We start from the raw sequence: 27,748 nt of genomic DNA, 5'->3' as shown, positions 1-27,748 counted from the left end.
ATATTATTGCCAAGAAAACTGTCAATGAAGTCATGATGAATCAAGTTTGACTTGTAGATGTTACTTTTTATTAACATATGGGATATATAAATCAGTCAACACATGTAGCATCCTCATGCATATATCAGAGCATAAATGACAGTAGCTAAGATTACTGTAATTACATCATGCAATCTGAAAAAGAAAATGTAGACATAAATTACATAACATAAGGTACTATTGAGGAATAAGACATTAATCATGGTTAATATGTAGTGTCTGAGTTAATACAACTTATAGTACATTAAAGCCTAAACCAAAGAAACCACATTAGGGTGTAGTAAAGTAGATGAACTCTGATTTAGATGCATATAGCTTTTCCAGGTGATTTCAGTTCCCACTGCCAGTGATGCCCAGTTTCGTACAGTCCACATAATGATGGATTGTAGAAAGACATCATTTTACAGGTGGCTTGGTCACACATGTTGTTTGTCAGAGATCCTGGAGATGGAAGAAATTACTTTGATAACTGTGAAAGTACCAGATTGTTCTACTCCTTTAAGGCAACAAAATTGCCCATGCTACAAGTGCCAGCTGAGCATGGAAGACAAGATGGAGCTACAGACAAAACTTCCAGCTTCTCAAAAAAAGCTAAGGAATTCATGAAGAACAACGACATAAAGACTTGAATGTGTCAGGAACTGCTTTTATTCTCTGGCGCTTCAGAATAATTTCTAGGGCTTCCTTGTTCATGATGTTTCTGACTTCTGGATGAGGAGCAGTTGTTATAAACTTCAGAGATTGAAAAAGATGCTCTGTAAGAGGCTCTTTCAGAGACTGAAAAAGAGGTTCTGTAAAGGAAAGAATACTTACCTCTGTCCTAAAGGAAGGAAGCAGGTGTACTGTTGATCAGAAATACTCTGACTATAATACCTGGTGCCCAGTTTAGATATATAGTTTTAGTTCATTAGAGTTTGCTGTAGTTTTTTACCTTGAAGGATAGAAATTTATCAGGCTAGGATCAAGAAATAGATGTAGAATGTTTGAGGTGATTAAGACTAAAACAAAAGTGAAGCAACCAAATATTTAAAATGAAATTACAACAACTCTTTCACCAACTATTGGGGAGTGATTGGTGGTTTTCTTCCTGTGCTTGTATTTGTAATCCTCTTGAAGATACACCAAATCACTTGCTGAATGGATGACTTTAGAAAATGAAGCAATAAACTGAAATATTTAAAAAATTTCCTGGCACACTTTTATACCCACAATAGATATAAAATTCTTCATATTTTAAAAATTGACAGTTTAAAATGTAAACATTCTTCATTCAAATGAATATTACTATAAATACAAAATATTCTTTACTTTTTTTCTAATTTGCTCTGGTTAAGCATTCCTAGATCATGAAGGTCTGAGACTAAACTGGTAAGAATACCGGAAAAATCTGTTATCTTTGGCTAATTGATAACTTGAAATGTGTGACAAAACAATACACAAGTTAAAGAAATACTGAACAGAGTCCCTACGATAAACTTAATGAAGCAATTCTCAGTAACCACAATGTTCTTCAAAGAGCACAGTGATTTTATACATTACTCTGCAGTGAGTAATGCTCTGGGGTTAAGAACTACCGCCTCCTTCAAGCAACAATAGCTTTCCCTCAGCATTTCTAAAAGAAAATTTCCTTTTGTACTATTTCTAAAATCTGTTAGCTGCCTCTTACTTCCCACTCTCTCCTTTCTGCTTAAAAGCTAACTATGTAAGACAGGCATGACAGGTTAATACTACCACCAAGATGCTAGTTGTACACTCCTCCCTGTCCCCTGACCCTGTCCATAAATCCATGGAATTATCTACTCTGGTGATATTCCCTTGGTATATGCTCCTCTCTGCCTCAGAAGAGATTTGTGTGTTCAATTTAGTACTGGAGACAGATTTTAGATTTACAATAGAACTGAGGAACCTTCGCCTTTCGGGTTTTTATCCTAACAATCTTTGAACATTGAAATCTCTTTTCCATATAGTAAGTACTAAACTAATAAATCTATACACAACTTTCTGCATTCTATTCGACCTGTTATAAATCACAGATGGAGGGGTTACCCCGTCAGGTTACCTCAATATCAGCATTTTGTAAACTATCTGGTGATATTTCAGTTTGCTCTTAAATCAATGTTGCCCTAATACGGAGTTTAGATTTCTCCGATGTACAGTTTTCATAATTTTATGCAGTATGTTAACTTAATTACCCCAAATATGCATCTTTTCCAGAAGTTACTGATGTAGCCAATCTTGGTCATTTTGGCTGTACAGCTCTCGATTTGCTAGATCTACATGATATGCCTTTCAGGTGAACAAGGAGATCCTGCAATCCCTCATAGGCTTGTCTGAGAATTACAAAAACTATAGTACCTTGCTATGCAGATACTTTCCTTTTCATATTATTCTAATGTAGGCTCTACCTTCAGGCAGAGGAAAGGAAAAATAGCGGCAGGCAGCAGGTGTGGATGAACCAAAATTCGACTACTTGTCAGTGCTGAAGGAAGATTCAGCTGCTGGTAAGTCAAGTTCTGAATGTGTGGTAAGGAGGACTTTTTTCCCCCATTGTTTGAGATACAAAACATAGTGCAAGATACTCTGCCTGAATGCTACTCGTTATTTTCTAGCAAAGCATTATATCTGTTTTGCACTTTTCTCCTGTGTAATTATACACACTGAATCATATTTTTATACAGTAATATAGTAATTCCTTGTTCTTCATCCTCGCCTGTAGTGCCAGTTGTTTCTTTAATTCTAGTAACTAGGTTTATATATGAAATGGGAAGCATGTTTTGCTTCAAACCCCAAGAATCATTTGGAATCAGCCAGTTAAAAAGAAGGAAACCTGGAAGCAGAGGTGTTTGTCAAAAAATCAATATCAGGGCTGCAAATGCATTGTGGTAACCCCACATCTTTTTAATGCACACTGGACTTCTCACTGACACTGAAAAGGGCTGGGGTTTAATCATGCAGTTGTGAATGCCAACCTTTTATTTATTTTTTTTAATCTCCCCACCCTGTGGACACCTCTGCCTAAAACATTTTGGTTCTTTTAGGTTTCACATGATATAAATTCAGAACAATCCTAAAATTATTTTATGCAGTGTATCACACAAGGCCGGTGTGCTTCATTTCTTCCTCCTCCTGTTTCTTAATCTTCCTAAGCAGATTTTCCCTCAGCTGTAGGAAGAATGTGAAGTAACAAATATCCTTGCTCTACTGAAAGCTTTCCATAAATGACATTAAGTTTATTTTCTCTTACATAGACCTATTCTTAAGTAGACCTAGGTCTAGTTCTTAATGTGGGAACTATCATAAAGTATTAAAATTATATTAAACGTTAGGTTTTAAGAGGGTATTTGAAGACAGCACGGAGTTATACAGATCTCCAAGTATTTTGTGAAGAGTTCTAAGGCTTAAGCAACAAAATGATTAACAGCAGAGTTGCTTGTTAGAGCTTTTAGTCAGCTATATAATGCTAGCAACAAAAAAAAATAGTAGCAGAAAAAAGAATGGGGCAATGCAATGGAGAGCTTTGAAGATCAAGACTTCTGTCATTGTATTTTAGTGTTATATAGAAATGCTCTAAACAAACAAGCAAGAATAAAGAAGGATTTCTTCTGCATCCTGGAATGGAAGCCTGTGGAAATATTGAAAGAATGTCACATATTACAGTGACAAGAGCATATTTTAACTGGAGATAAGGTTAAAAAAAATAGGGGAGAAGGTCAGAATTCATGAATCAGAATGTTGCTGAGAAGAGGAAAAGAAAGACACTACTTTTGCAATTATGCCAAAGGAGTAATATGATTAATCTATGAATTCAGATTGGGAAACAAAGGAAGACAAATAAGTGAAGGGTGTAAGTGGAATAATTACCCAATTTTAATGTATGTCTTATTTTGACTGAGCTAAACTATAGGGTTTTTTGTTTTTAAATGATTTAATAAGTTGTGTGAATCCAGCTAATGAACAGTAGTACATAATATAGTACCTGAAACTTATGGACATCTGATTTTCTCTGTTCCTGGAGAACTTCTGAATATTATCCCTGCATGACCTCATATACAATTTGCTGTTATTTTAAGTTACTTTTTTCCATCAAAAAGAAACACTGGTGTGACTTTGTAGTTCCATCAGGATTCCCAGAGGTTTAATCAATATGGATGCTGACATATTACCAGTGCCAATTGGCATGTTACCAGTTATCTATATCAGCACATTTTAAAAAGGAAGATACATACTGATAATGGAAATATTGTGCCATTTTCACTTTTGTGAAGCTGTATGATCTAATTAACTTGTATGAAACTTCTTGTTTTCTTTGGTACTTCTTTGAAATTTATTTCAGATGCTCTTTGAATGCAGCAAACAAAGTTACAAACAACACAAGAAACTCAACTGCACAAGAACAAAGAAGTCAGCAAATCTGAGTAATCTTGTACTATTGGCTTTTGTTGAATAGATCAAACATGTTCAGAGTCCTGAAATGGTCACGTCATAGATAAATGGATGTATCATGAATGAAATACTCATGAATCTCTTAAGTCAAGCAATATATAGGCATGAAGGACTCCCCTCCCCAAAGATTAGGGGGAAAAGGATGAAGAGGAATGTCCTTTAAAAAAAAAGCCCTAGATATCAGAATGCAAATTAACTTAAATTGATTTGAGGACTTTCATGGTTGGTTTTTAGGAAATTCAGTTTCCTTCAATATGTCACACAAAGTCTGAATAGAGTTCCTCTCAACTAGTAGTTTAAGTGGGCTTGTTGCAAATAAACAAGAAAGCCATGGTGGCGCAGTGGTTAGAATGCAGTATTGCAGGCTAACTCACTGCTGACTGCCAGGAGTTGGATCCTGACAGAGTCCCAGGCTGACTCAGCCTTCCACCCTTCTGAGGTCAGTAAAATGAGGACCCAGATTGTTGGGGGCAATAGGCTGACTCTGTAAAACCACTTAGAGAGGACAGAAAGCAATGTGAAGTGGTACATACGTCTAAGTGCTATTCCTAAATTAGGAACCCAAGAATCCTCGCAATAAATATGGTTCTTCTCAATGATATGCTCTTTCTTCAACTGAAACCATGACAACTTTCATTAATATCAGCATTTTGCAGGAACAAAACCCTCCACAGTGGCCGGAAAAGAAAGTTCTGTTCTACAGGAAAAGAACATGAATTTCTAGATATTTTAATGAGGGCATGTGCCACTATTGTAGCACATAGGCACAGAAACTTCTCTGTTCGAAACAAGCAACAATGCCAAAGGATCTGGAGATGAAAGCAACTGCTGTGAGCTTACAAACTAAAAGCAAAAAATTCATGCTAGACACAAGGGTTATCACTGCTTGTTGTCCTAAAGCCACAAACAAAAGAGAACTGGCTGCATAAGAACAAAGGCAGTTGGCAAATCAGAGCAAACTTATTCCATTTGTTTGCTGATTTTTTTTTTCTATAAACATATCAATAAGTTTAGAGTCATGAGATGGTCATGTCAGAAGTGAATGGGTGCACTATGTACATCACCCTTCCCCCAGAGATTATGGGAAAAAAAGATAGTGATGGTTTTTCTAAATAAAACCCACGACACAATGCAATTACAGAAGTTCTGGAATTCTGCACTGAAAATCCAAACTAAATTGTCTAAGTATATAATCTAAAGTAACTGGAACTGATTTTCCATTTCATTAGACTCAGGTTAGACAGCGCAAATGTTTGTTTATTCAGTAATAAACTGAAGTTAACTATCAGCAAAATAGAGATACTGTGAATAGGCAGCTTGCAAGTCTGAGAATGTACCTGGAGCTATATTTCTCTTGCAGAAGCAGATACGTAGTTCAGGTCCTGAATTCACCTATCACTCAAGGCCTGGGTGTGGTGTCATTGGATGCATTCATCCACCTATATCTCATTACACAGTTGCAACTCCCAGGGATGGCCTGATCACTTTAGTACATGATCTTTGGGTTATTGCAATGCACTCTATGAAGATGGAACAATTTTAACAGACCAAGTAATACTAGCCCTAGAAGAATTGCACCAGATGCCTGTAACATTACCCCTTGGATGAGTTTTAGTATATTGGATGAGTATATTACACTCTGTAGCAGGAGAGAGGGAGTCTCCTAAGCCAGGGAGCAGCACATTATTGGGAGAGTGGGGGATGAGCCCAGCTGTACAACACAATTGTACAATTGTATAACATTCAAATACTCACCTAATCATTAATCCATGGAGTATCTTACCTTTCCTAAAATACAACTTAATTATTTTGTTCTGTGCTTACATCAGGTCAGATGTATGCATTGACTTACATTGTTGTAAAAAGGTAAAGTTGTTACTCAGAGTACGTTCCTCTGTAAGTTAAATGAAGCACAAGATGCTTATACATATTCAGTCACAGTCATAGGATTTCTCTGTGAGAAAGTGAATGTCCTCCGTAGTAAAATTTTCTTATATTCTTTGATTTTCTGAATATTTCTAAAATAAACATTGCCTGAAAGTTTAATGTCTTTTTTTTTATTTCCATATTTTTGGCTTTGTACTTGTTGAGTTTAAAAACATTTAAAACAACTCAAATTTATTTTCATAGTCTATATACTTTTTTCCTTATAACATTTAAATAATTGTCAGGAAGAAGATCAAATCCTGCTGAAGCAGCATCATAGCAAACTATGCTTCTCAAATTATGGAAATGCAAACGAAAGGCAATTACGTACTGCATCACATACATGTCCATGGAATAATTTTCTTCAGTTTGTGGAATAACAAATGAACATTAGTTCGAGCAGTTAAATAATCAAAAAGATCTGGGTGAGGAATGAAAAATTCACACAAGCTCAAAATCTAAGAGAGAACTTTTATAAAATGTTTTATAGATGGCATTTAGATCCTAAAAAGCTTGCAAGTATGTATTCGAATTATCAGCCAAAATGCTGGAGGTATGGTGGCGAAGATGCAACATATTTTCACATATGGTGGACCTGCAAAAAGGTCAAGGCTTTTTGGATAAAAATTTGGTGGAATATGCAGAAGATCTTCAAGCAAAGGATAAAGTTTTGTCTGCAATTCTTTTTGTTGGGTATAATTGCAGATGCTACTGTTGTGGACACTAAGTTGATGTTGAATTTAATTACAGCAGCAAGACTTTTAATAGGTCAATATTGGAAGAAGGAGGAACTGCCGACCATAGAAGAATGGACTTTAAAGGTTTCTGACCTGGCAGAAATGGCAAAGATCTCGGCTTATTTGAAAGATCATTCGCAAGAACGTTATATTATGGAGTGGAAAAAATGGATTGAATATATCCAGAACAAATATGGGACTAAAAAGTTTCATTTAGCATTTGAATAAGTCTTCCTTTCTATTTTCTTTTTTTTCTATATGAAATATTAGTATTGCTTGTAGTTATCTTATATGAGCTAGAGAGTGATAGATTTAAGAATTTATTATTGGTAGCAAATGGATGCTTATGATTGGTTTTTTTTGTTTTTATACCCTGTACTTAGCTCTGGGAAGTCGGGGGGGGGGGGAGGGGGGAAAGGGGGTGGAGGGGTAGGGAGGGATAGGTAGGGGAGGGGGAGGGGGGGATTGTTAAAGATAAAATGTATTTTAAAACTTTTCAATAAAAAAAATAATAATCAACAAGTAAGACAATCTGTTAAGGGTTTTATTGCATAACAATACCTGGTCAGCACAGGGTGACATCCGAGATCATGCCAATGTCTCTTGTTTAGAATCAATAAATTTATTGTTGCGTTGGGTTCCACATTAATGCAGCATAAAAAAAGAATGAAATCAGTAGTGGGAAAAAGCAGTAAGAAAAAGTGCAAGTATATTGCAATGGAGTCAATGCTACAATCGAGAGCCAAAAATTTCTAAGTTTAAAAGAAAGCAGAAAAGAAAGCACAAGAAGAATATTATATTAATAATTGGAATTACTTCTCCAAGAAAATAATTCAATCATTTGGCATCTAACTCCTTCAATTTATCATCAATATTTCCCAATTTCATTCCAGACAGGGCAGCATTACAGGGGTGGAAACACTGTTTCACTGGAAGCTTACAGAATCTGCCTTCAAAGTATATGAAAGGCACTGTTGGAAAATTAAGAACTGTAAAAGCCTTCCTCAAGGAAGCATTAGGGATGTTGACCAGATATTGGAAAGGCTTCTTATAATAGTGGTACCAACATGGAAAACCAAACTTGGAAAACTGTGCTGCCTACTGTTACATTTATGCAGGTGTCCTGTTTGAAAACTTACTTCTGAGGTTTTCACTGCTCCTAGTTCCCCCAAAGAGGGTCTCCTGAATATCAGACTTTTCCCACTTCCCTGCTACATCTGTATTTTTCCACTTATACTCCAGAGGGTCTCCTAATTCTCCAAAGTAATTTCAGGAAGGTAAGAAGAAACTGTAAGAAAGATGAAAATCCATTCCACCAGTGCCCAATCATTAGTTTAAAGCAGCGGGGTCAAACTCCCAGCCCACAGGCTGGATGTGTCATGCCCAAACTGCGCCCACCCCATTGCCGGCCATGGGGAAAAAGTTGTGATATGTCGCGACACGTCACATAACATTGTGAGTATGACACCCCTAGTTTAAAGCAACTGTCCCTCAATTTAAATTCAGTTAATAAATAAAACTCTATTTAGAAGTTTTTTTTAATTTTAATCCCATTTATATCCTGCCCTTCTCCGAAGACTCAGGGCGGCTTACAATCTAAGAAGCACAAATCAATGTGCTTAGCAATAGCCTTCATTCTATGTATATGCCTGCTTATTAGGGCTTTCGCCCCCCCCCCCCCAGCGGCATTATTACAAAGTCAGCTTATTGCCCCCAACAATCTGGGTCCTCAATAAGTTATGCTTATTTCCAATTCAAGTTTGCCTTTGTTCTTTCCCAGCTGGGAAAACTGAGCCAGTTACACATTTGACTTGGCTGCTCATTTTATCTGACATGGCACATTGATTGGATAAACCCTTTATTATCTAACTGTCCTAACAGGGTCAGATGATGAGAATGTATCTTTCCTACAGATTCATTCTTAGAAATCTTTTTTGGGGGAGTGGGGGGTAGGATGCTGTCCATCAGCTTTGCTGTTTAAAGGCTCTTTAAATAATGTGTAACACTACAGAGCAGATCCCATAGAATTCTATCACTTAACATAGTAAACCAAGTATTTTTGTGTACTCTTTGGGTTTCCCCACTATTTTTCTTTCAATTATATCCACTGTATAAAGAACTTCTAGTCTTTGACCATCTGTAAGATAGCCTTTATTTAATTAGCAACAAGATTAGCATCAGAACTGGCCGTCCCTGAGCTACCTTTAACAATAAAAGTTAACCCAGCCATACCGAGTAGCTGAATTAGCTACTATTTAAATTTCCCATAGTGGGTTGTATATGGGATGAGTCTAAGATATTGAGAATTTAGAACAGGCCTAAGACAACTTGCCACAGCCAACTTGCCACAGGACAACTCACAGCGAGACAAGTTACACTGATACCAAAGATATGGTAGAATAGAATCATTAAAGAAAGGATGCAAAAGGAGGGACAAAATGAAATGTGAATGACAAAAAATAAATAATTATTTAATTTAAATTGAATTGTTGAATTTATTTATTTATTTATTTATTTGTTTTTATAAACCGCCCTTCTCCCGAGGGACTCGGGGCGGGGCGGTGTACAGAGTAAGGTAGGTATACAGATTGAACAATAGTGAAAAAACAATAGTAAAAACAAACTGGGACCCCAATTAGAGCTATCAGGTCAGGCCGCAAGTTGTCCCTCGGCGAGTTGGCCATGGCGAGTGGTCTGGCAGTGTTAATTATTTAGTTAACAACCTTTTGGCAGATAAAATCCTTCAAAGAGCAGATTATGTAGATCTTCCTCAAATTTATTGCTAGACTTAGTCAGCAAACACAAATCTGGGAACTTGCTTTTTACAGTAGAAAGCTTACAGATAAAATAATTTTAACTAGAAATTAAATTAGTTGGAGTAGTACACACACACACACACAGAGAGAGAGAGAGAGAGAGAGTGCAGAAAAAGAAAAAGAACAAAAACTTACATCCCCAGCAAGCGTAATCAACACTGACAGCTTATCACCATCTCTTAAAATAAAACCAACACATATCTTTATCCCATAACTTATTTCCTTCTTTATAAATCAATGTTTAAAGCTTCATCATATCATCTTAACCAGCAACAGTCCATTAAGGATTATCAGAAATAATTACAATATTAATAAACTATATCTAATAAACGTAGTTTAAATGCTTCCTTTTAATTTTATATCTCCTTTTCTTACTGCGGCGCCTCAGGGGGTTGGGAGTGGGTGGCACTGTCTTACAGTGGTTCTCCTCCTACCTTCTGGGTCGTTCGCAGTCGGTGTTGACAGGGGGACAGAGGTCGGCCTCGAGGCCTCTCGTTTGTGGAGTCCCTCAGGGGTCGGTCCTCTCGCCTCTCCTGTTCAACATCTATATGAAGCCGCTGGGCGAGATCATTCGTGGTTTTGGGGTGGGGTATCATCAGTACGCTGATGATACCCAGCTTTTTATTTCCACCCCAGATCAACTCAGTGATGCCCTCTCCGTGATGTCCCATTGCCTGGAGGCGGTGAGGGTCTGGATGGGGAGGAACAGGCTTCGTCTAAATCCCGACAAGACCGAGTGGCTGTGCGTATCGGCATCTCAGGTTGTCCATTCTATTCCATCTTTATCTATAGGGGGTGAGGTGTTACCCCCCGTAGATAGGGCTCGCAACTTGGGTGTCCTCCTTGATTCACAGCTCAATTTTGAAGATCATATAGGAGGTGTGACTAGGGGGGCTTTTGCCCAGGTTCGCCTGGTGCGCCAGTTGCGGCCCTATTTGGACCGGAACGCCCTATGCACAGTCACTCATGCGCTCGTGACCTCTCGGATAGACTACTGCAACGCTCTCTACATGGGGCTGCCCTTGAATACCACTCAGAGGCTCCAGCTGGTGCAGAATGCAGCCGTCCGAGTTGTGATGGGGGTCTCCCGATACTCCCATGTAACACCTCTGCTCCGCGAGCTGCATTGGCTTCCAGTTGTCTTCCGAGTGAGATTCAAGGTGCTGGTGATGACCTATAAAGCCCTAAATGGCATGGGTCCGGGTTATTTACAGGAGCACCTCTTGCCGGCGTTAACTTCCCATCGCCCTGTGCGCTCACACAGAGAGGGCCTCCTCAGGGTGCCGTCGGTCAGGAATGTCGACTGGCGGCTCCCAGGGGGAGAGCATTCTCTGTGGGTGCGCCTGCCCTCTGGAATTAGCTTCCAGTTGAGCTCCGGATGGCTCCTGACCTTCGCTCGTTTCGCTGCGACCTGAAGACTTGGTTGTTTGAACAGGCCGGCCTGGACTAAGGGATTGGATTTTAGAGTTTAAATTTTAAAAATTTTAAATTTTAGAATGTATTTATTACTTAGGGCTATTGATTTAATCTTATTTTAATTTTTATACCTTGTGTGTTGTTAGCGGTTTAATTGCCCTGTACACCGCCCCGAGTCCTTGGAGAGGGGCAGTATATAAATCTAATAAAATGAATAAATAAATAAATCCATTTATTTTAGCCTTGAGCAAATGAACCAATTTTATATTCTTTCCTCTTTCACCTGACAATCTTTAGTCCCCTCAAACAATTTCTTAACATCTGCTTTCTTTTCATATTCTTTAGAAGCCCTTTTTGTAATTAAAGTATTAAAAGGTTATCCACATCACAGTGTTTGTATTCTTTCTCTTCTCAAGAAATCTAGTCACATCATTCTTCAGGTTTAATATTTGTGTGTTTTTTAAATTGTTAAATAATCAACAAATCTCATTTGCAAATGCATTTTTTATTTATCCACTATTTCATCTTTTTCCATCTCTTATATGCTGTCATTTTAAAATCCACACTCAAATAAATTTCAGTTTTAACCGATGGAACTTGTTCCTCTTTAATGACATCATCTAGTTTTTCTATAATAACAGATAATTTTAAAATTATTTTCAGAGCCCAATAATCATAGATTTTTCTTAAAGCAGGGGTGTCAAACTGCCGGCCTACGGGCCGGATGCGTCATCCAGAAGCCACACCCACCCATTGCCAGCAATGGCAAAATAGTCCTGATATGCCTCGCGACATCACGTGATGTCGTGAGTTTGACATGTCTGTCTTAAAGGATTTATTGATAAATTTATTTCCTTCTGATGCCCTCTAGTGACCAATTTTCAAAGTCATCAATTCCAGATGTAAATATAGAAATCTTTCCACAGAAAGGATTGATAATTACTGTAATTTCAAAGTTCTAATTCAAGTCCATCTGGACCTTAATTCATTTAAAAAATTATAAAATCAGCACTTCTGCTTCATATTCCCAAAAACCTTTTTTTGCAAAAGCCCAAATTATAATTAAAACTTCTTTCTTAAAAACTGAAGAAAAACTCAGTGAATATGATCACATTTGCAGTTCTGAAGGTCCTTAACCTTTAAAAAGCAACAGAAAAAAAAAGTAAACTCCAAAATGATTAAATGAGGTTTGGTTGACCCTTCAAAGGCTGCATTGATGGCTATGAGTTTAGTGGAATCCTGCAAATCTCAGCTGTTTGAAAGCAATCACAAAGGTCAGTTTCTGCAATGTACTTACCACCCTTACCCCAGCTGTCCAGTGTATAAATGGGCTATCTCAAGCTCTTTCCTTTCTCCAGATAGATATCAACAGTCTGGATCCAGCAGCCATTTTCAACCACAATGTTTCCTGCTATCCCAAAGCTGCTTTTTCACAAGGCAAATTGGACTTTGTTTTTGAAGTGAAACTTTCAGTGTTTATTTCACAACAAAACAAATGCTGGAAGATTTCAGGACATGTCATATGAAGTTAGTAAGCTGGCTATGAAAGGGAACTATAACTTCATTTTCCACCAAGAAGTATATATTGATGTTTGAAATGCTAGCATTTGCTTTTTAGATTATTTTATTTGAAGATAAAAAATCTAAAACTGTTCTCATTTTGCACAATACTTAATTAGTGGAGGGTGTAAAATAAAATACATGTAAAATAAAATACATTTTATTTTTCAATCAGCTTCCCCTACTTTTATGACTGGATCTTATGTATTATCAATTTATAAGCATATACTGTTGTCATACAGCAAATCATATTAATACTCTTAAAACCATATTAATATGTTTACAGTTTGTTTTTCATTTTTAATTATCAGTTTATATGCATTTCCATCAAAGTGTTCAGAATTATATACAGATTCTTCATCAGAATGATTTCCTTCGTCGTACCAATTCTGTAGTATTATGCAAAGGCTGCGCTTTATTTGCAGCATCATTGTTGCATTTTAATGCAGTTAAATATATTTTATCATATTTTTATTTAAAATGGCTAAAAACAGAACAAAGTATATGGCAAAGTTACCTATCTAGAATAATTCATAATATGAATTCCATCAATTATTATTTGGAAAGCAGTACAAAATATAAAATTAAATGGAATACTGTATCCTAATGAAGGAATTTAGAATAATCACAACTGAAATAAAATTTCCTATTTTTTCTGCTACTCGTTAATACGTATCAAGTCATTACAACTACCGGTATCAGAACAGACTGAAAACCTGAGGAAACACTGCCCATTAACCCGTCAGATCAAGACTGAAAGATGCGGACAACCACAAATTGGCAGCAAAATGATTCAGAAAACCTTTTTACTGCTAACCAACGATCGTCCGTATTTTTGCAACCCAGAGCTGGCAGCAGTCTTGTCACTGCACTTTTGGAGGGCTGATAACAAGACCAAACCTTCAAGTGTTTAGTAGTTTTTCTAAATAATGGTAATGGTTAAACTGATCCAGAACGATCTCGTTAAGTGACAGCTCACGTGGTCTTTTTTGGGTACCAGGCAGTTTAGCATCCCCGCAACCACAAGCAATGCCGGTGCATGCGCAGTCCAGTTCGTCTAACAAACCTGGACAGGCGACTTATCATTGAACAAATCTGTCCTTCCATTCCCTTGCTAGCGCCGCCCTCACACATTATATACGCCAGGACTCCGTATACCTTGGAACGATAGCTTCAAAACGCTTCGCCATTAAGCCACTCTGCGTGCTGATTGGTAACATGGGAACTGTAGTCCAACTTAACTACAAGATTCCCAACGTGAGCGGACTGCTATTTAGATCTAGCAGGAGCATACATACATATCTACCATACATGCATATCTATCATACATACATGCGCGGCTCAGGTTTCTAACAAATCGTCTTCCAGACACTTTTGTCCAACGAATTCCTCCTCTAAGTTAAAATTGCAATAACCAAGCGCTTTTCCCCACGGCCCTCAAGTACGAAGTTCTAGCTCCGCCCACTTCCGTTGCAACGACCATTGAGTTCCTCTCAAAGGAGATTTCCCCTGTAACGGTCACTTGGCCCGCCAAGACAGGTAACCATCTTTATTGATGGAAAAGAATCCTCCACGGTTTAAAAAGGTGAATGAAACCGTTCGCCGAGCGGCCCAGCGTTTTAATTTTTAAGAGGTGAGTCGACCGAAGTCTGCCCGCGTGCTAAAGGGGAAAGCGGTAGATAGGTAGCGACGGACCGTTTCCCCTCTGCCCTCACTCAACATGTCTGCCTCTTACAGGCGAGAGCAGCTACATTTCGAAGCGCTGAGACAAAATGGCCGCTGAGAGCGGGAGGGGGCGCTCTAGCGCGGCGTCTCTGTTCTTCTGAGCGTACTGGCGGATTTGAGTCTCGCAGAGTTTGAGGCTGAGAGCGAGCGGGGCCAAGGGAGAGGTCGGCAGCCGCGAAGCGACGTGTTCACAACGGCCGGCTCTGTGATTTTTTGCCCGGGAGCTGCCTCTGCTTCTCCGGAAGCTTCTTGCTCGACTCCTCCGTCCTGCCTCACCCTGTTACTTTCTCCTCGCTCTTTCCGCGTGTGTGTGTGTGTGACTCCGCGCCTTCTCCTTACGGCTCTCCTTTCGAAACGAGGCTTGGCTTTAGTCCGCCTTTCGATCCCTCTCTTCTGCCTGCCTCGCCACCCGCCCGAGTCTTCTGCCTCCCTGTATTTTCCCGGTGGGAAAAAAGGTTCTCCTTTCCTTTCGCCTCATTCAGAACCGTGTCTCTGGATCGTCTGAATTAACTGCATAGGTTCACGCCTCAGTTTCCCCACTCCCGCCCCCGGTGCCAGGAAAGTGGCTGCTTTCGTTTCTCCTCCTCCAGTCCCGTTTTTCACTTTCCCATTTCTCCTTGATTGGGGGCATTCCCGCTTTCCCTCAGAGGCTCTACCGGGAAGATCCTATCGTGCTCTGCCTGCTTACCTGTAACTAACTTTCTTTGGGGCTGCCAGAGCCTCCCGCCCCGCTCTCCAGAACTATCCTTTTTGTCTAGAGAAATTGGCTCTCCTCCTGTGTCTGTCTTCCCTGTTTGGTATGTAACCAAAGTGCATTGCCTCATTGCTTGTTGCCTTCATTGCCTCTGCGCTGTAAATCTTAACTGGAGAACAGTCCTCTCAACCTTTTTTTTTTTTTGTAATAAATGTAAAATCTCCTTTTCTCCCTGAGCAACTCTTTTTGCCTGTTGTATTCCAGGTTGTTGATAATCCGTACGACCGCTTGTTTTTTAAGACTTTCTGACTTCTTGTGGCAAATGTCCAGCCTTGATAGCTTTATGTCTTGCTGAAGGGCTTTCCCTCGCCTAATTATTTTTTAGCTCTGCTGCTTCTTTGAATGTAACTTTCTCTGATTATCATAATAATTGGATAACGGGCAGGCTTTTTTAATCAGGTTTTTTTTTTAAATCGCCATCACTTATCTCAGTGCAGTGTGGGTGACATTAGTATTTGGAGAACTAAGGAGGATGCCAAGGAAACTGCTGTTACCTTATAAATCTGTGTTTTCTCACTCTCGAGTTCAAAGGGGGTTGCATGATTCTTTGGCAATGAATGCAGCCAGAAGTGGCTACCGGGTCTTCTCAGCAAATTCCTCAGCAGCTTGCACAGAACTGGCCAAGAGGATCACTGAGTGAGTGTGTTACAATTTTTAGCACTGCGTTCTTCTCCCTTAATGACTTTTAGTCCTTGGCAATTACTATAAGGCGGTGTAAATTCTATGACAATAATTGCCAAGGAGAAGTAGGCTTACCACAGTTTTTCCAGTATAGTTCAAGAATGTATGTTGCTTAAAACTGAAGAATCTAATTTTCATTTAAAGAAGCAAGTATTAAATTACAGCAAGTATTTTAAATAGTTTAGATTAGTCTCTAATAGACAGTAAGCATTCATATAAATTATTTATATGCATGTTTTAGTTCCATTCATACAGCTGAGAAACAAAACCCTTATGTGCATTAATCCATATAGTATTTTATATTGTTTAACTTAGCATAATTTATTACATTTAGGTTGTACTATTGATAATTGTTTGCCCCCTGCACATCCCACCTAATGGTTCAGTGGCTATTTTGACAGCCAATCAAAATTTATGTTTGCAGTTGATAATAGTAGGTAATAGTAGGTAATAGGTAATAGTAATATTAATTTTAAAGTGCTATGGAGCTAGAAGAGATGGCATTTCTTTTTAGTGTATCTCTGACATTTTACAAGATTAGAAACATAAAATTTTGCTCTGCTCTCAAGAAAGCTTTCAGAGTCAAAGCTGAGTCCCTATGTTCTACCTACCACTACATGATAGTGGTATAGAATGATTTATTTATTTTATTTATTTTAATTTCATTTATATCCCGCCCTTCTCCGAAGACTCAGGGCGGCTTACAAGCTTAGCAGTAGCCTTCATTCTATGTATATGCCTGCTTATTAGGGCTTTCACACACACACCCAAGCGGCATTATTACAAAGTCAGCTTAATTGCCCCCAACAATCTGGGTCCTCATTTTACCTACCTCGGAAGGATGGAAGGCTGAGTCAACCTTGAGCCTGGTGGGATGCGAACCTGCACTAATTGCAGGCAGCTGGTGTTACTTAAGGAGGCATTAGCCCACTGCTCCACCAAGGCTCTTGATAAGATTCTATAGGCCCCAGTTTTTGCTGATTAACATTAGTCAACAAAATGATGGTTAATTTGAAAGCTATTGACGGAATAATCTTGTTGACTTTTCATTAACATCACATAGGTGAGAATCTGGGGGTTGATACTCTCAGTTTCTGCCTACTTGAGCTGCCTTCTAATGAGACCATGCTTTTTGGTGCAATGTTGATACATAAAATTGCATTAGAAAAACTTGATATACACTTTTTATTGTTTTTTAATCTTGGCATTTACGTACTGTATTCACAGTTATGCTATATATTTGGAGCCTTGTTTTCTTATGTGCAAGTTTAAAATATTGCATATGTATTATTTTTTGAGATTGGAAGTAGATACAGGGATCAATTTCATATATTGTTTCAGTTTTTTTGTTAAAAGCATAGAGTAGATATATAATAGGTAATGATGCTGGAAAACCCTTTTCTTCCTCCATATCTAATACCTTACCAGCCTTTACTCATTCTGAACTTTTCTATTCAGTTTTTCTAACCTTATATCTACAGTTCTGGACTATTTCCTATAGCTGTCCTTTATAACCTGGTTGTCAGTTTCATTCAGTGGGCTTACTTCTTTAATTCCTTCCTTGTAGAAAGAAAGATTAATATATCAGTTCTTATTGTACCACCTCATTTGTTCTGATAACTCTTCAGTGTCTCATCTGAGATGATGTGAACTTTATAAGGGGTTTTTAACCCTTTTAATGTTTTAAGGAACTCAATGCTGTCCTGTGTAAGTTTATACAAAGTCCTGCCATATTGAGTGGGTTTGGGTTGGTTAGCTTCATAAATTGACTGCCAAAGTTTGATTAGTAAGATTGTCAGAGGAAGAAGTAGTGTTTTTGCTATTAATTAGTGTGGAAACTTGCTAGGACTGACTGATCTTTAGTCAGTTTCCTGGAAAGCTGATTAAGGCTTTTCCATACTCTGGTACTTTAGCCTCAAATGCTGTAAATTTAACTAGTGATTAACCATCTCAAACTGTTACCAGTCATAAGAAGGAAAGCCCCAACCAATAAAAAGAATAGGGAGACCTAAATTCTATTTAATAGACTTACTGAAAATTGGACTTGTAGTGCAAGCTGATTCTCTACTGCGTATGCATTCTACATTAATGTTGCTATAGTAGATTATTAGTTTCTAGTTTCTTAATTGTATGAACCCTTTCAAGTAAAATGAAAGCAGACTTAAAATATATATAATGTTGCAATTAAAAAGCAGAACAGAACTAGCATACACCATTTCTCTCTATATATCTATATCTATATCTATCTATCTATATCTATCTATCTATATCTATCTATCTATCTATCTATCTATCTATCTATATTTCTATTCTTCAACCTGAGTAATAATTTAATAAGAACATTTTATGTTAATATTGTCAGAAAGAATTATCCCAGATTTATTCCCTCTTACATTGCTATTAAATGTTTATATTTGTGAAGAGGAAAACACACAAAAATCATTGGAGAGATAATATTTTGTATGTTTTGTCTGCTGTTGTCTAGCTAGAAGTTTTTGGTGCACAAACAATCACAGACATCTCTTACCCAAGATAAATAGAGAATAATAAGGTTCCTGTATCTCAGGATCAGCTTTTATTAGCCACAGATCTTAGTCTCTTTCCTTACTTTCTGGTCCTAGCCTATAAATCAATAAAGTGATTTATAGGCTAGGACCAGAAAGTAAGGGAAAAGATAGCAGTTATGATAACCCATTGCTAAACTATTTAGATACAAGCTTTATTCTGGTTAGAATTTTATGCACAACAGAGTAACTGCCTTGCTCTGTTCTACTGAAAGTCAGTCCTTGATACAAATCTTTACCGTAAATCAAAACCTTACATGATTAGGTGATAGTCACTGAAAGACTGAAGTTTTCTATGTATTTAAGGTAGTGCAGGTGGTCCTTGACTTACAACCATAACTGAGCCCAGAATTATGATTGTAAATTGTTGTGCTCATAATTCAAAGCACCATGTGACTAGACCTGATTTTTTTTTACATTTTTTGCAGCATTTGTTAAGTGAATTTTGCAGTTGTTAAATGAATCAATTTTCCCCAATGAATATTTTTTGCCAAAAAGAAGTAAATGCCAGAAACTTAAAAAAAATCATAAAACATGCCATAAAAGTGAGCTGGTTACTAAGTGCCCAGATGTGATCATGTGACCGGGGGGGGGGCATATGTGGCCATCATAACTTTGAACCATCATTAAGAGACCAGTTGTAAGTTAAGGACTATCTATAGAGACTATAGCAAAGAAGGGCTTGTTGAACTATACTGGGAAGTACCATACATGTTTTTTTGTGCAAAATTACTATTAGAGGGAATTATTTTTTTAACTTGAAGAACGGTGAATGTTGATCAAAGCAATAATATTTTGGCATTTTTAGATTTTATTTTAGATATAACATTTATTAGATCTACATTTATTGTACCGCCTGAATTCTCTTGAAATTTTGCACAAACAAGGAACTGAAAATTTGTAATTTTGTTCAGTTTTTTTTAGGAGCAACATATCTGCAAGTCAGAGCATTGTAAATAAATAAATCATACTTTCTGAACTTCTTTCAAAGTAATATGAGTTTGGTCCTTGGAGGTTTTAACTTGCAGATATAATATAATTAGAAATGGATATAGTGTTAAAATAAAAGACTCCTCTGGAACAAAATCCGATTCTTCAGAAAGTTCATAATTACATACATAGTTGCTCTTCTTTTTTTATTCTTAGAAAGCTGTAAAGGCAATGCAGTAGATTGTTTCATCAGTACAGGGTTCAAACAACCTTCAGAAGCCATATTTTAAAAGCCATTAAGGAAGATTGCAAGATGGCCATTGAAATAGTTATTAATGTTATACTCTGCACAGCTTTGTTATGATTTGTGGTTTAAATATTTTAAATAACTAAATTTAACTTGATGTAAATATAAAATTAATGTTGGGCTAGGCCGCAAAAGGAATGTGATTGCTTTACACAGCAGCAATTCAGATCAGTGGTTAGGAATAATAATGGTTATGTTATCTCAAGGATCAGAGATAATATCAGCCCTAAATACCAGTTGTCTGGAAGCACAAATACTATTTGGCAAGGTTGGGTTTGTAGATTCTCATAAGAATCTGGTTGCCACTGGTGGAAGAAATTGCTGGAAAAGAGGTGCCTTGATTTGATTCAGTTTTGCATTTCTAATGTTCACAAAGTAGAATTAAGGTTTAATTTTTGCACACAGGTGAGCTTTACTGTTCTAATAATTGCACAGTGAACAGTTTCATATTAAAGCTATTGTGCAGAATCTAAATCTTGAAACTACTTCTCTTTTAGGCGTCTTGGTGCTGAACTTGGAAAATCTGTGGTGTACCAAGAAACCAATGGAGGTATGTCAGCAGAATAAAAAATATGTGAGATAGAAGCTGGATACAATCAGATAAACAATTAAAAATGCCACGGCATATGCAAGCAGTCTCTGTTACATTTAGAAACTCACAAAAAGAAAAGCTACTTGACCAGACCAATCTAGTGTACATGAGTAATAGAATAATGCAATAAAAAAATAAAGGTTAAAAGTTAAAGATGGCAAGCATGGTGAAGCTCATTCTCCCTTGCCAAAAGCCTGGGTGAAGAACCAGATCTTCATGGCGCTTCTGAATAATAGCAGAGTGGGGGGGGCATCCAAATCTCAAGGGAAATCTAGCTCCCAAGAACAGCTATTGCTGTAGAAAAAGCATGTTTCTAGGATCCCAACAGATGGCGTTATTTATTTATTTATTTATTTATTTAGTTGCATTTATATACCGCCCTATTCCCTGAGGACTCAGGGCGGTTTACAGGGAATTAAAAATCCACCATACAAAAGTTAAAAAACCAATTAAAAATATTAAATTACCCTGTATACATTAAAACCCGGATTAAAAATTTCTCCTCAGCCTGGGCCTGAGAGCTCAAAGAGCCAGGTCTTCAGGCCCCGGCGGAATGATCGGAGGTCGGGGGCAGTCCTCAGCTCCACCGGCAGCTGGTTCCAGAGGGCAGGCGCTCCCACAGAGAAGGCCCTATCCCTGGGTGTCACCCGCCGGCAATCTCTCACCGGCGGCACCCTGAGCAGACAAAACCTGGAGTATGCCAGTCGGATGGCAAATATTTATTTTATTTATTTTTATTTTTATTACATTTATATCCCGCCCTTCTCCGAAGACTCAGGGCAGCTTACAAGCTTAGCAGTAGCCTTCATTCTATGTATATGCCTGCTTGTTAGGGCTTTCACACACACCCCAAGCGGCATTTTTACAAAGTCAGCTTATTGCCCCCAACAATCTGGGTCCTCATTTTTCCTACCTCGGAAGGATGGAAGGCTGAGTCAACCTTGAGCCTGGTGGGATGCGAACCTGCACTAATTGCAGGCAGCTGGTGTTACTTAAGGAGGCATCAGCCCACTGCTCCACCAAGGCTCTGGTGAGAGACAGGCAGTCCTGCAAGTAATCAGGTCTTGTGCAATGTAGGACTTTATAGGTAACAACTAGCACCTTGAATCACACCCGGAAGCAAACCAGAAATCAGTGCAGCTCATAAAGCAGAGGTGTTAACGTGGGTATACAGAGGCATGTCCATGACTGCTCATACTGCCACATTCTGGACTAGTTGAACTTTCCAGGTGCAATTCAAGGCCAGCCCCATGTTCAGCACAATGGACTACTCAAACCATGAGGTGATTAGGTCATGGGTGATAGGGAGCTCCAATCTAGGAAATACCAGAACCCCATGTGCCAGAAAGAATTGGCCACAGCTAGCACCTGCTCTTCAAGCAAGAACTGCAAATCCAAGAAGCCTCCCAGGTTATGTGCCATCCTTCAAGAAGTAAGTGCTACTCCATCCAACATCAAAGATGGAGTATCCCCAGATCTGAGGGGCCTAAAGACTCATAGATACAGTAGGTATAAGCAAAACATACAAAAAATAATAAATGTGTTTGAAGCCTAAAGATGGTTTCTGCTCTTGATCCTATTGTTTTCTGATTTTAAGATGGCCGGTGAGATTAGTTGATTTTTGGTTACCTTGTTTCTTCCACAACATTTTGGAACATTTCTATATTTCTTATATCTATGACTGGGTAACTGTTGAACTAGATTCATTTCTGTGTGGTGGGCTTCTTATGCTGTGTTTATTCTTGTAAAAACTACCATAATAGGCTTTACGGTGCATTTCTTAAAAAAAAATACCAAGTGTTTATCCTCTCTTTTTCTAAGGATTCAAAGTTGTGTTCTTTTTATCTATGCAACAATCTTATAAGTCGACCTGAGAATTAATGGATTTCATAACTGAGTGCAGATAGGAATGTGTCTGTACAGTCCTGGACTGGAACATGATTTTCCCTACATCTGAGTTGCTATACACTTAACAACCACAATTGGGACAGTCAACTCCATCATTGAGCAACATGGTTGTTAAATGGAACATCATTTGCTGACAATGAACTTACAACCTTGCTTCTACTGTGGTTGTTAAGCCAATCACCCACAGTCATTAAGTGAGACATCAAGTGAATGTGACTTGCAATTTTATTGCCGGCTTCTGTGTGTTGGAAGTTAGTTGTGTAGCATGCAAATAGTGATCATGTGACCGCAGGAACACTGAAAAGGTTGCAAATGTGAGGATCAGCCATAAAATTCTTTCGGCAAGGACCTAACTTTCAACCATTGCTAAACAGAGTAATTGTTAAGCAAGGTCTTCCTATATCTACTACCAGTATTTTAGATTTGAGCTAGCTGTATCAAAAATTTTAAATGAAAGGGCTGTGCAGAGCTCTAAATTTGAAGGGCAAACTGTGATTTGGAATGGGCACCCAGCACCCATGTTTACAATTGCATCTTTTCTTGGTCTTGTGCCCAGCTGCAGAAGCATGACAAGTATATGATGATGTTACTGTTGCTTATAAAAGTTGATAAATTGAGGAGAGATCTATATAGGGATTTAAAAAAACCATGAAAACTTTCATCACTGCACCTGGAAGCAATGACGTATATGTCGTCTAAACAATGGGTGCTGGTTTCCTTTGAGAAGCTGCTTGATAAATTATATATTTCTCTCCTGCAATAATGGGAAGCCTTGTCAGAAGAATTATGATTGTGATAAATCTTCTGCTCAAAAGTCCTTTTATATAAGATGAGGATTTATTTATTACGATTATTTACATTAGTACATTAGAACCTACAGGAGCTCAAAATGGTATACTCAGCATTCCAACCCTCCATTCCTTTTCTCTGCAATAGCCATTTGGAGTGGATGGAATTTGGACAGAAACTCATCCATTGCTAAGAGTGGACTTGAATCTGGCTTTCCCAAACTCTGGTTCAACACGTTAACTATACACTGTTAGTTTTCAGAAGGGGAGTCTATAGTACAACTTCCAAAGCAGCTAGAAAGCGGTGGAGAATACCTGGAACTAAGGATAGGCAGGCAGAAATGGCTTGGCAAAGTGAACAAGATTTATTCACCTCAGCAAATATTTGTGGTGTAAAAACCTTTGTCCTAAACTTTAATATATAATAGATTTCTTTTAAGATTCAAATGCCATTCATTTCAGTAGGATGTGTTTTATTTTCATTAGATTAGGAGATGTTTGTAATGGATTCTTTTTTAATCCCATCCCGCCCATGTACTTCAGTGCTGCTGTTAGTATTTTAAAGATACCATTAGACAGTCTTGGAAAAATTGTTTAATTATCTGCGTTTCTCTACAGAAACGAGAGTTGAAATAAAAGAGTCAGTCCGAGGACAAGATGTATTCATCATTCAGACAATTCCCAGGTGAGAGTTTTGTACATTGTCCTTGAACTGTGAAGGTTAAAATGTACTTTCTTGGATAAATGAACTGTCCTGTTGAATTTATTGCCTGCAATTAGTGCAGGTTCGCATCCCACCAGGCTCAAGGTTGACTCAGCCTTCCATCCTTCCGAGGTAGGTAAAATGAGGACCCAGATTGTTGGGGGCAATTAAGCTGACTTTGTAATAATGCCGCTTAGGGGGTGTGTGAAAGCCCTAATAAGCAGGCATATACATAGAATGAAGGCTACTGCTAAGCTTGTAAGCCGCCCTGAGTCTTCAGAGAAGGGCGGGATATAAATGGAATTAAAATAAATAAATAAATAAAATAAAATTTCTTCTAGCGACAAATGCAAATACTTTTCTCCTAACCCTACTACAGTTTATCCTTGTTGCTAATGAGTACTGCAATGTTAATCATCGTGCTAATTAAATTCTTCATCATTGTAGACTACGACAGCTTAGTCTGACATTGAGAGATGTCACTTAAAAAAAAAACAACACAGAAGAAACTTTTAAAATAAATTAAAACCAGTTGCAGGAACAGGGAGGATATGCCCAGGAGCATTTGGTGCCTGTTAGAACTAAATGGTCTATCTCTGTCCTGGAATAACATCTTAGTTCAAATGTACAAGTTAAGTGTATAGATTAATTAATTGTATAGAAAATGTTGTGTTCTAGAACGTGGATTTCCATTGCAAAAGATTGTTAATGATTTACAAACTATTTTTCTAAATTGCTTACCTAACTGTACTCATTTTTTATACAGGAATTTCTTTAGGTTTCCACAGAACCCCAGGTTTCTTGTATACATAGCTGGGAAAATGTCAAGTTAAGATAAAAAAGCTGACTACTTTGTTACGGTTATTAAATGATTTTTTTTAAAAAAAGATGGTATTTGTATTAATAATAGCTGAATTCACATCCTATACTGAATAATAACTTAGGGGTATTTATTTCATATTGGTACCATATATGACCCCAGATACTGTGATTTGTAATCTGTGCCTTAATTTTATGAATGAATTACTTCAGCAAACCACAATGTAGTGTAAAGCGTAACCTAACAATTTATTTTGTCTTGGCAAAAGCTGATATTGTAGTATGGTGAACACAGGGATAACTGATTTGTATTTTATATCTTTTCAGAGATGTGAACACTGCAGTAATGGAACTGTTGATTATGGCTTATGCACTGAAAACATCCTGTGCCAAAACCATCACAGGTGTAATTCCCTATTTCCCTTATAGCAAACAAAGCAAAATGAGGAAGAGAGGATCGATAGTCTGTAAACTCCTTGCTTCCATGCTGGCTAAAGCAGGTAAATGGGCTAATTAGAGGCAATATTGATTTAAGCAATTCATCTAAGCAATGTTTGATCTGTCCCCAAAGATGGTGACAAGAATAACTGATTTTGTAGAGCAGTGGTGGCGAACCTATGGCACGGGTGCCAGAGGCGGCACTCAGAGCCCTCTCTGTGAGCAGCCGCGCCATGCCCCAGAGGTGGCAACTGTCCCTCTTCAAACAGCCACCTGCTAATTCGCCGAGGTCCCACGTGGCTGAATGCATCCCAGCACGGCTGGTTTCCCTCCCCCCCATTCTGTACCTCCTGGACCCACTGCATTACCTCCTCAGCTGTTGGCCAACTATTCATCTTGGAGACGGCTTCTTTGAACTGCTGGTGACGGCCTGCGGAGCCCCAGAGTGCACCTGTCGAGGGACTGGCAGGCTGTGGCTACTGATGGACACCGTTGGCCCCCATGCGCTCGCTGGCCTCTGTGTGTGGGGGCCGATGGTGTCAGAAAGCAGCTGCCCCAGCCCTTGCCTTGCCCCATGGCAATGGCACCCCCACCCTGCCTCGCCTCACCCCACAGGATGAGTCTCCTGCCTATCACCCCACCAGCCAGAGACCTCCCCCAACCCTGCTCACCCCCCACAGGTGTCCCACCCCACGAGCAACATTGAGGTGGCCACACCCACCTTGGCCACACCCACCCAATCTTCCATGACCCCCACAGCCACACCCACCCAGTGGGCCATGCCTACCTGGCACCCAGCGATAAGTGGGTTTTGGGTTGCAATTTGGGCACTCAATCTCTAAAAGGTTCGCCACCACTTTTGCAGAGTTTTGCCTTCTACTATAACCCAGTGTGTCAAACGTGCAACATCACATGACATGTCACAACGTATCACAACTTTTTTGCCATTTCCGGCAATGGGGTGGGCATGGTTTCGTTATGATGCATCTGGCCTGCGGGCTGGCAGTTTGACACCCCTGCACTATAAGAAAGCTTTCTGCAAAAAGATATCAGAACAATTATTAAAAAGAAAACATGTTTAGAATCACTCATACTGATTTCTGAAAGAGACTCCATAGTTATGAACTCACTAGTAAGTGAGGATTAGAAGTTTCACAGATTCCAAGATTCTGTGTTTTACCCCTAATCCTAATCAATCTCTCTCTTTCCCCCTCCCTCCCTCCCTCCCCCCCTCTGTGTGTGTGTGTGTAGCATATGGCAAATCTTTGTATTAAATAACTTACAGAAGTCTGTAATTTTTCCTTCCTTCCTTTATGCCCTGCTCTAATATTTCCTATATTTGTGTGTAAGAAAGGCAGGGGCACAAAATAGTTCAGCTCTTCCTTTTTTATCAATAATGCAAAAAGCTACAGGTGGTCATTCCATCAGTATATCATAAGAAAAATATCCTCCAAATAGAGGTAGTCCTCGACTTACAACAATGACTGTTTGAAGTTACAACAGTACTGAACAAATGACTTATGGCAATTTTTCACACTTGCAACCATTGCACATTTCATGGTCACATGATCAAAATTTAGACATTTGGCAACTGACTCATTTTTATGATGGTTGCAGTGTATTGGGGTCATCTGATCACCTTTTGTAACCTTCTGACAAAGTCAGTGGAGAAACCAGATTCACTTAACAACCGTGTTACTTAACAACTGCAATCATTCACTTAACAATTTGGAAAAAAGGGTCATAAAATGAGGCAAAACTTACTTAAGAAATGTTTCATTTAGCAACAGAAACTTTGGGCTCAGTTATGGTTGTAAGGTGAGGACTACCTGTAACCACAAATAATTGAACTGGAGCTAGTTCATTTCTTAATGACTTCACTAATGTTAAGAAGCTTCCTTGATACGAAGGCCATTATACCACTTTCTTTTAATCTGAAAAAGTTTTAATTATGCTTTGTTTGCTTCTTAGAGTAAGAATCTTTCCTGAAACAGTGAATAATGTGTTTTCATGTTATAACAAACACCCCAGGAATGCATGTTATGATTATAGAATCTTCAATAACTAAATTTTTAAAGGAAGAGACTGGACAAACATTTGTCTGAAATGGTAAAGGGTTTCCTGCCTGGGCAGGGGTTTGGACTAGAAGACCTCCAAGGTCCCTTCCAACTTTGTTGTTGTTGTTATTACATGTGATTTTAAACATTAAAATGAGATTTCCTGCCTTGTGATTCAAGTCCATCCTAATAGCAAGCATGTTAGTTTATTCCAGCTTGAATAATTAGAGATCAATCTGTAATTGTTGGAAGTTGTATATATATATAATGTTTTATATTTGTTTGGTTTTTAGGTTTAAGCCACATCATCACTATGGACCTTCATCAAAAAGAAATACAGGGTTTTTTTAGCTTTCCTGTTGATAACTTGAGAGCATCTCCTTTCTTGCTTCAGTATATACAGGAAGAGGTATAAAATGATTTTGATCTTTAATAGTCATAAACTTTATTCTGTTAGAAGATGATGTTCTCATCTGTATTATCTCATACCTAACTGTAGCAGTTCAAATAATGAAAAAAAACTTTTTGAATGCTGAGTATTATTA

The 27,748-nt window shown here is 38.3% G+C and overlaps 1 protein-coding gene across 2 annotated transcripts in view; it reads left to right on the top strand.

The window, feature by feature from the left end:
• The first annotated feature begins 14,469 nt into the window (after window positions 1-14,469).
• PRPSAP1 (phosphoribosyl pyrophosphate synthetase associated protein 1) overlaps window positions 14,470-27,748 on the top strand; it is a 28,282-nt gene continuing 15,003 nt past the window's right edge. Inside the window, exons 1-6 of one of the 2 annotated variants that reach the window (XM_081319952.1) lie at window positions 14,470-14,570; window positions 15,941-16,052; window positions 20,396-20,448; window positions 23,805-23,871; window positions 25,036-25,208; window positions 27,497-27,612. In XM_081319952.1, the coding sequence (XP_081176078.1) occupies window positions 15,970-16,052; window positions 20,396-20,448; window positions 23,805-23,871; window positions 25,036-25,208; window positions 27,497-27,612 (492 nt within the window). In that variant the 5' untranslated portion in view covers window positions 14,470-14,570; window positions 15,941-15,969. Of the gene's footprint in view, window positions 14,571-14,739; window positions 16,053-20,395; window positions 20,449-23,804; window positions 23,872-25,035; window positions 25,209-27,496; window positions 27,613-27,748 lie in introns of those variants that run through there. The other variant, XM_081319951.1, reaches the window with a different exon arrangement.

Source organism: Vipera berus (genome assembly GCF_964194415.1).
Source record: "Vipera berus genome assembly, chromosome: 2".
NCBI lineage: Eukaryota > Metazoa > Chordata > Lepidosauria > Squamata > Viperidae > Vipera > Vipera berus.
Note: the sequence above shows the minus strand (reverse complement) of the source record. Positions and strands in the feature narration are given on the sequence as shown.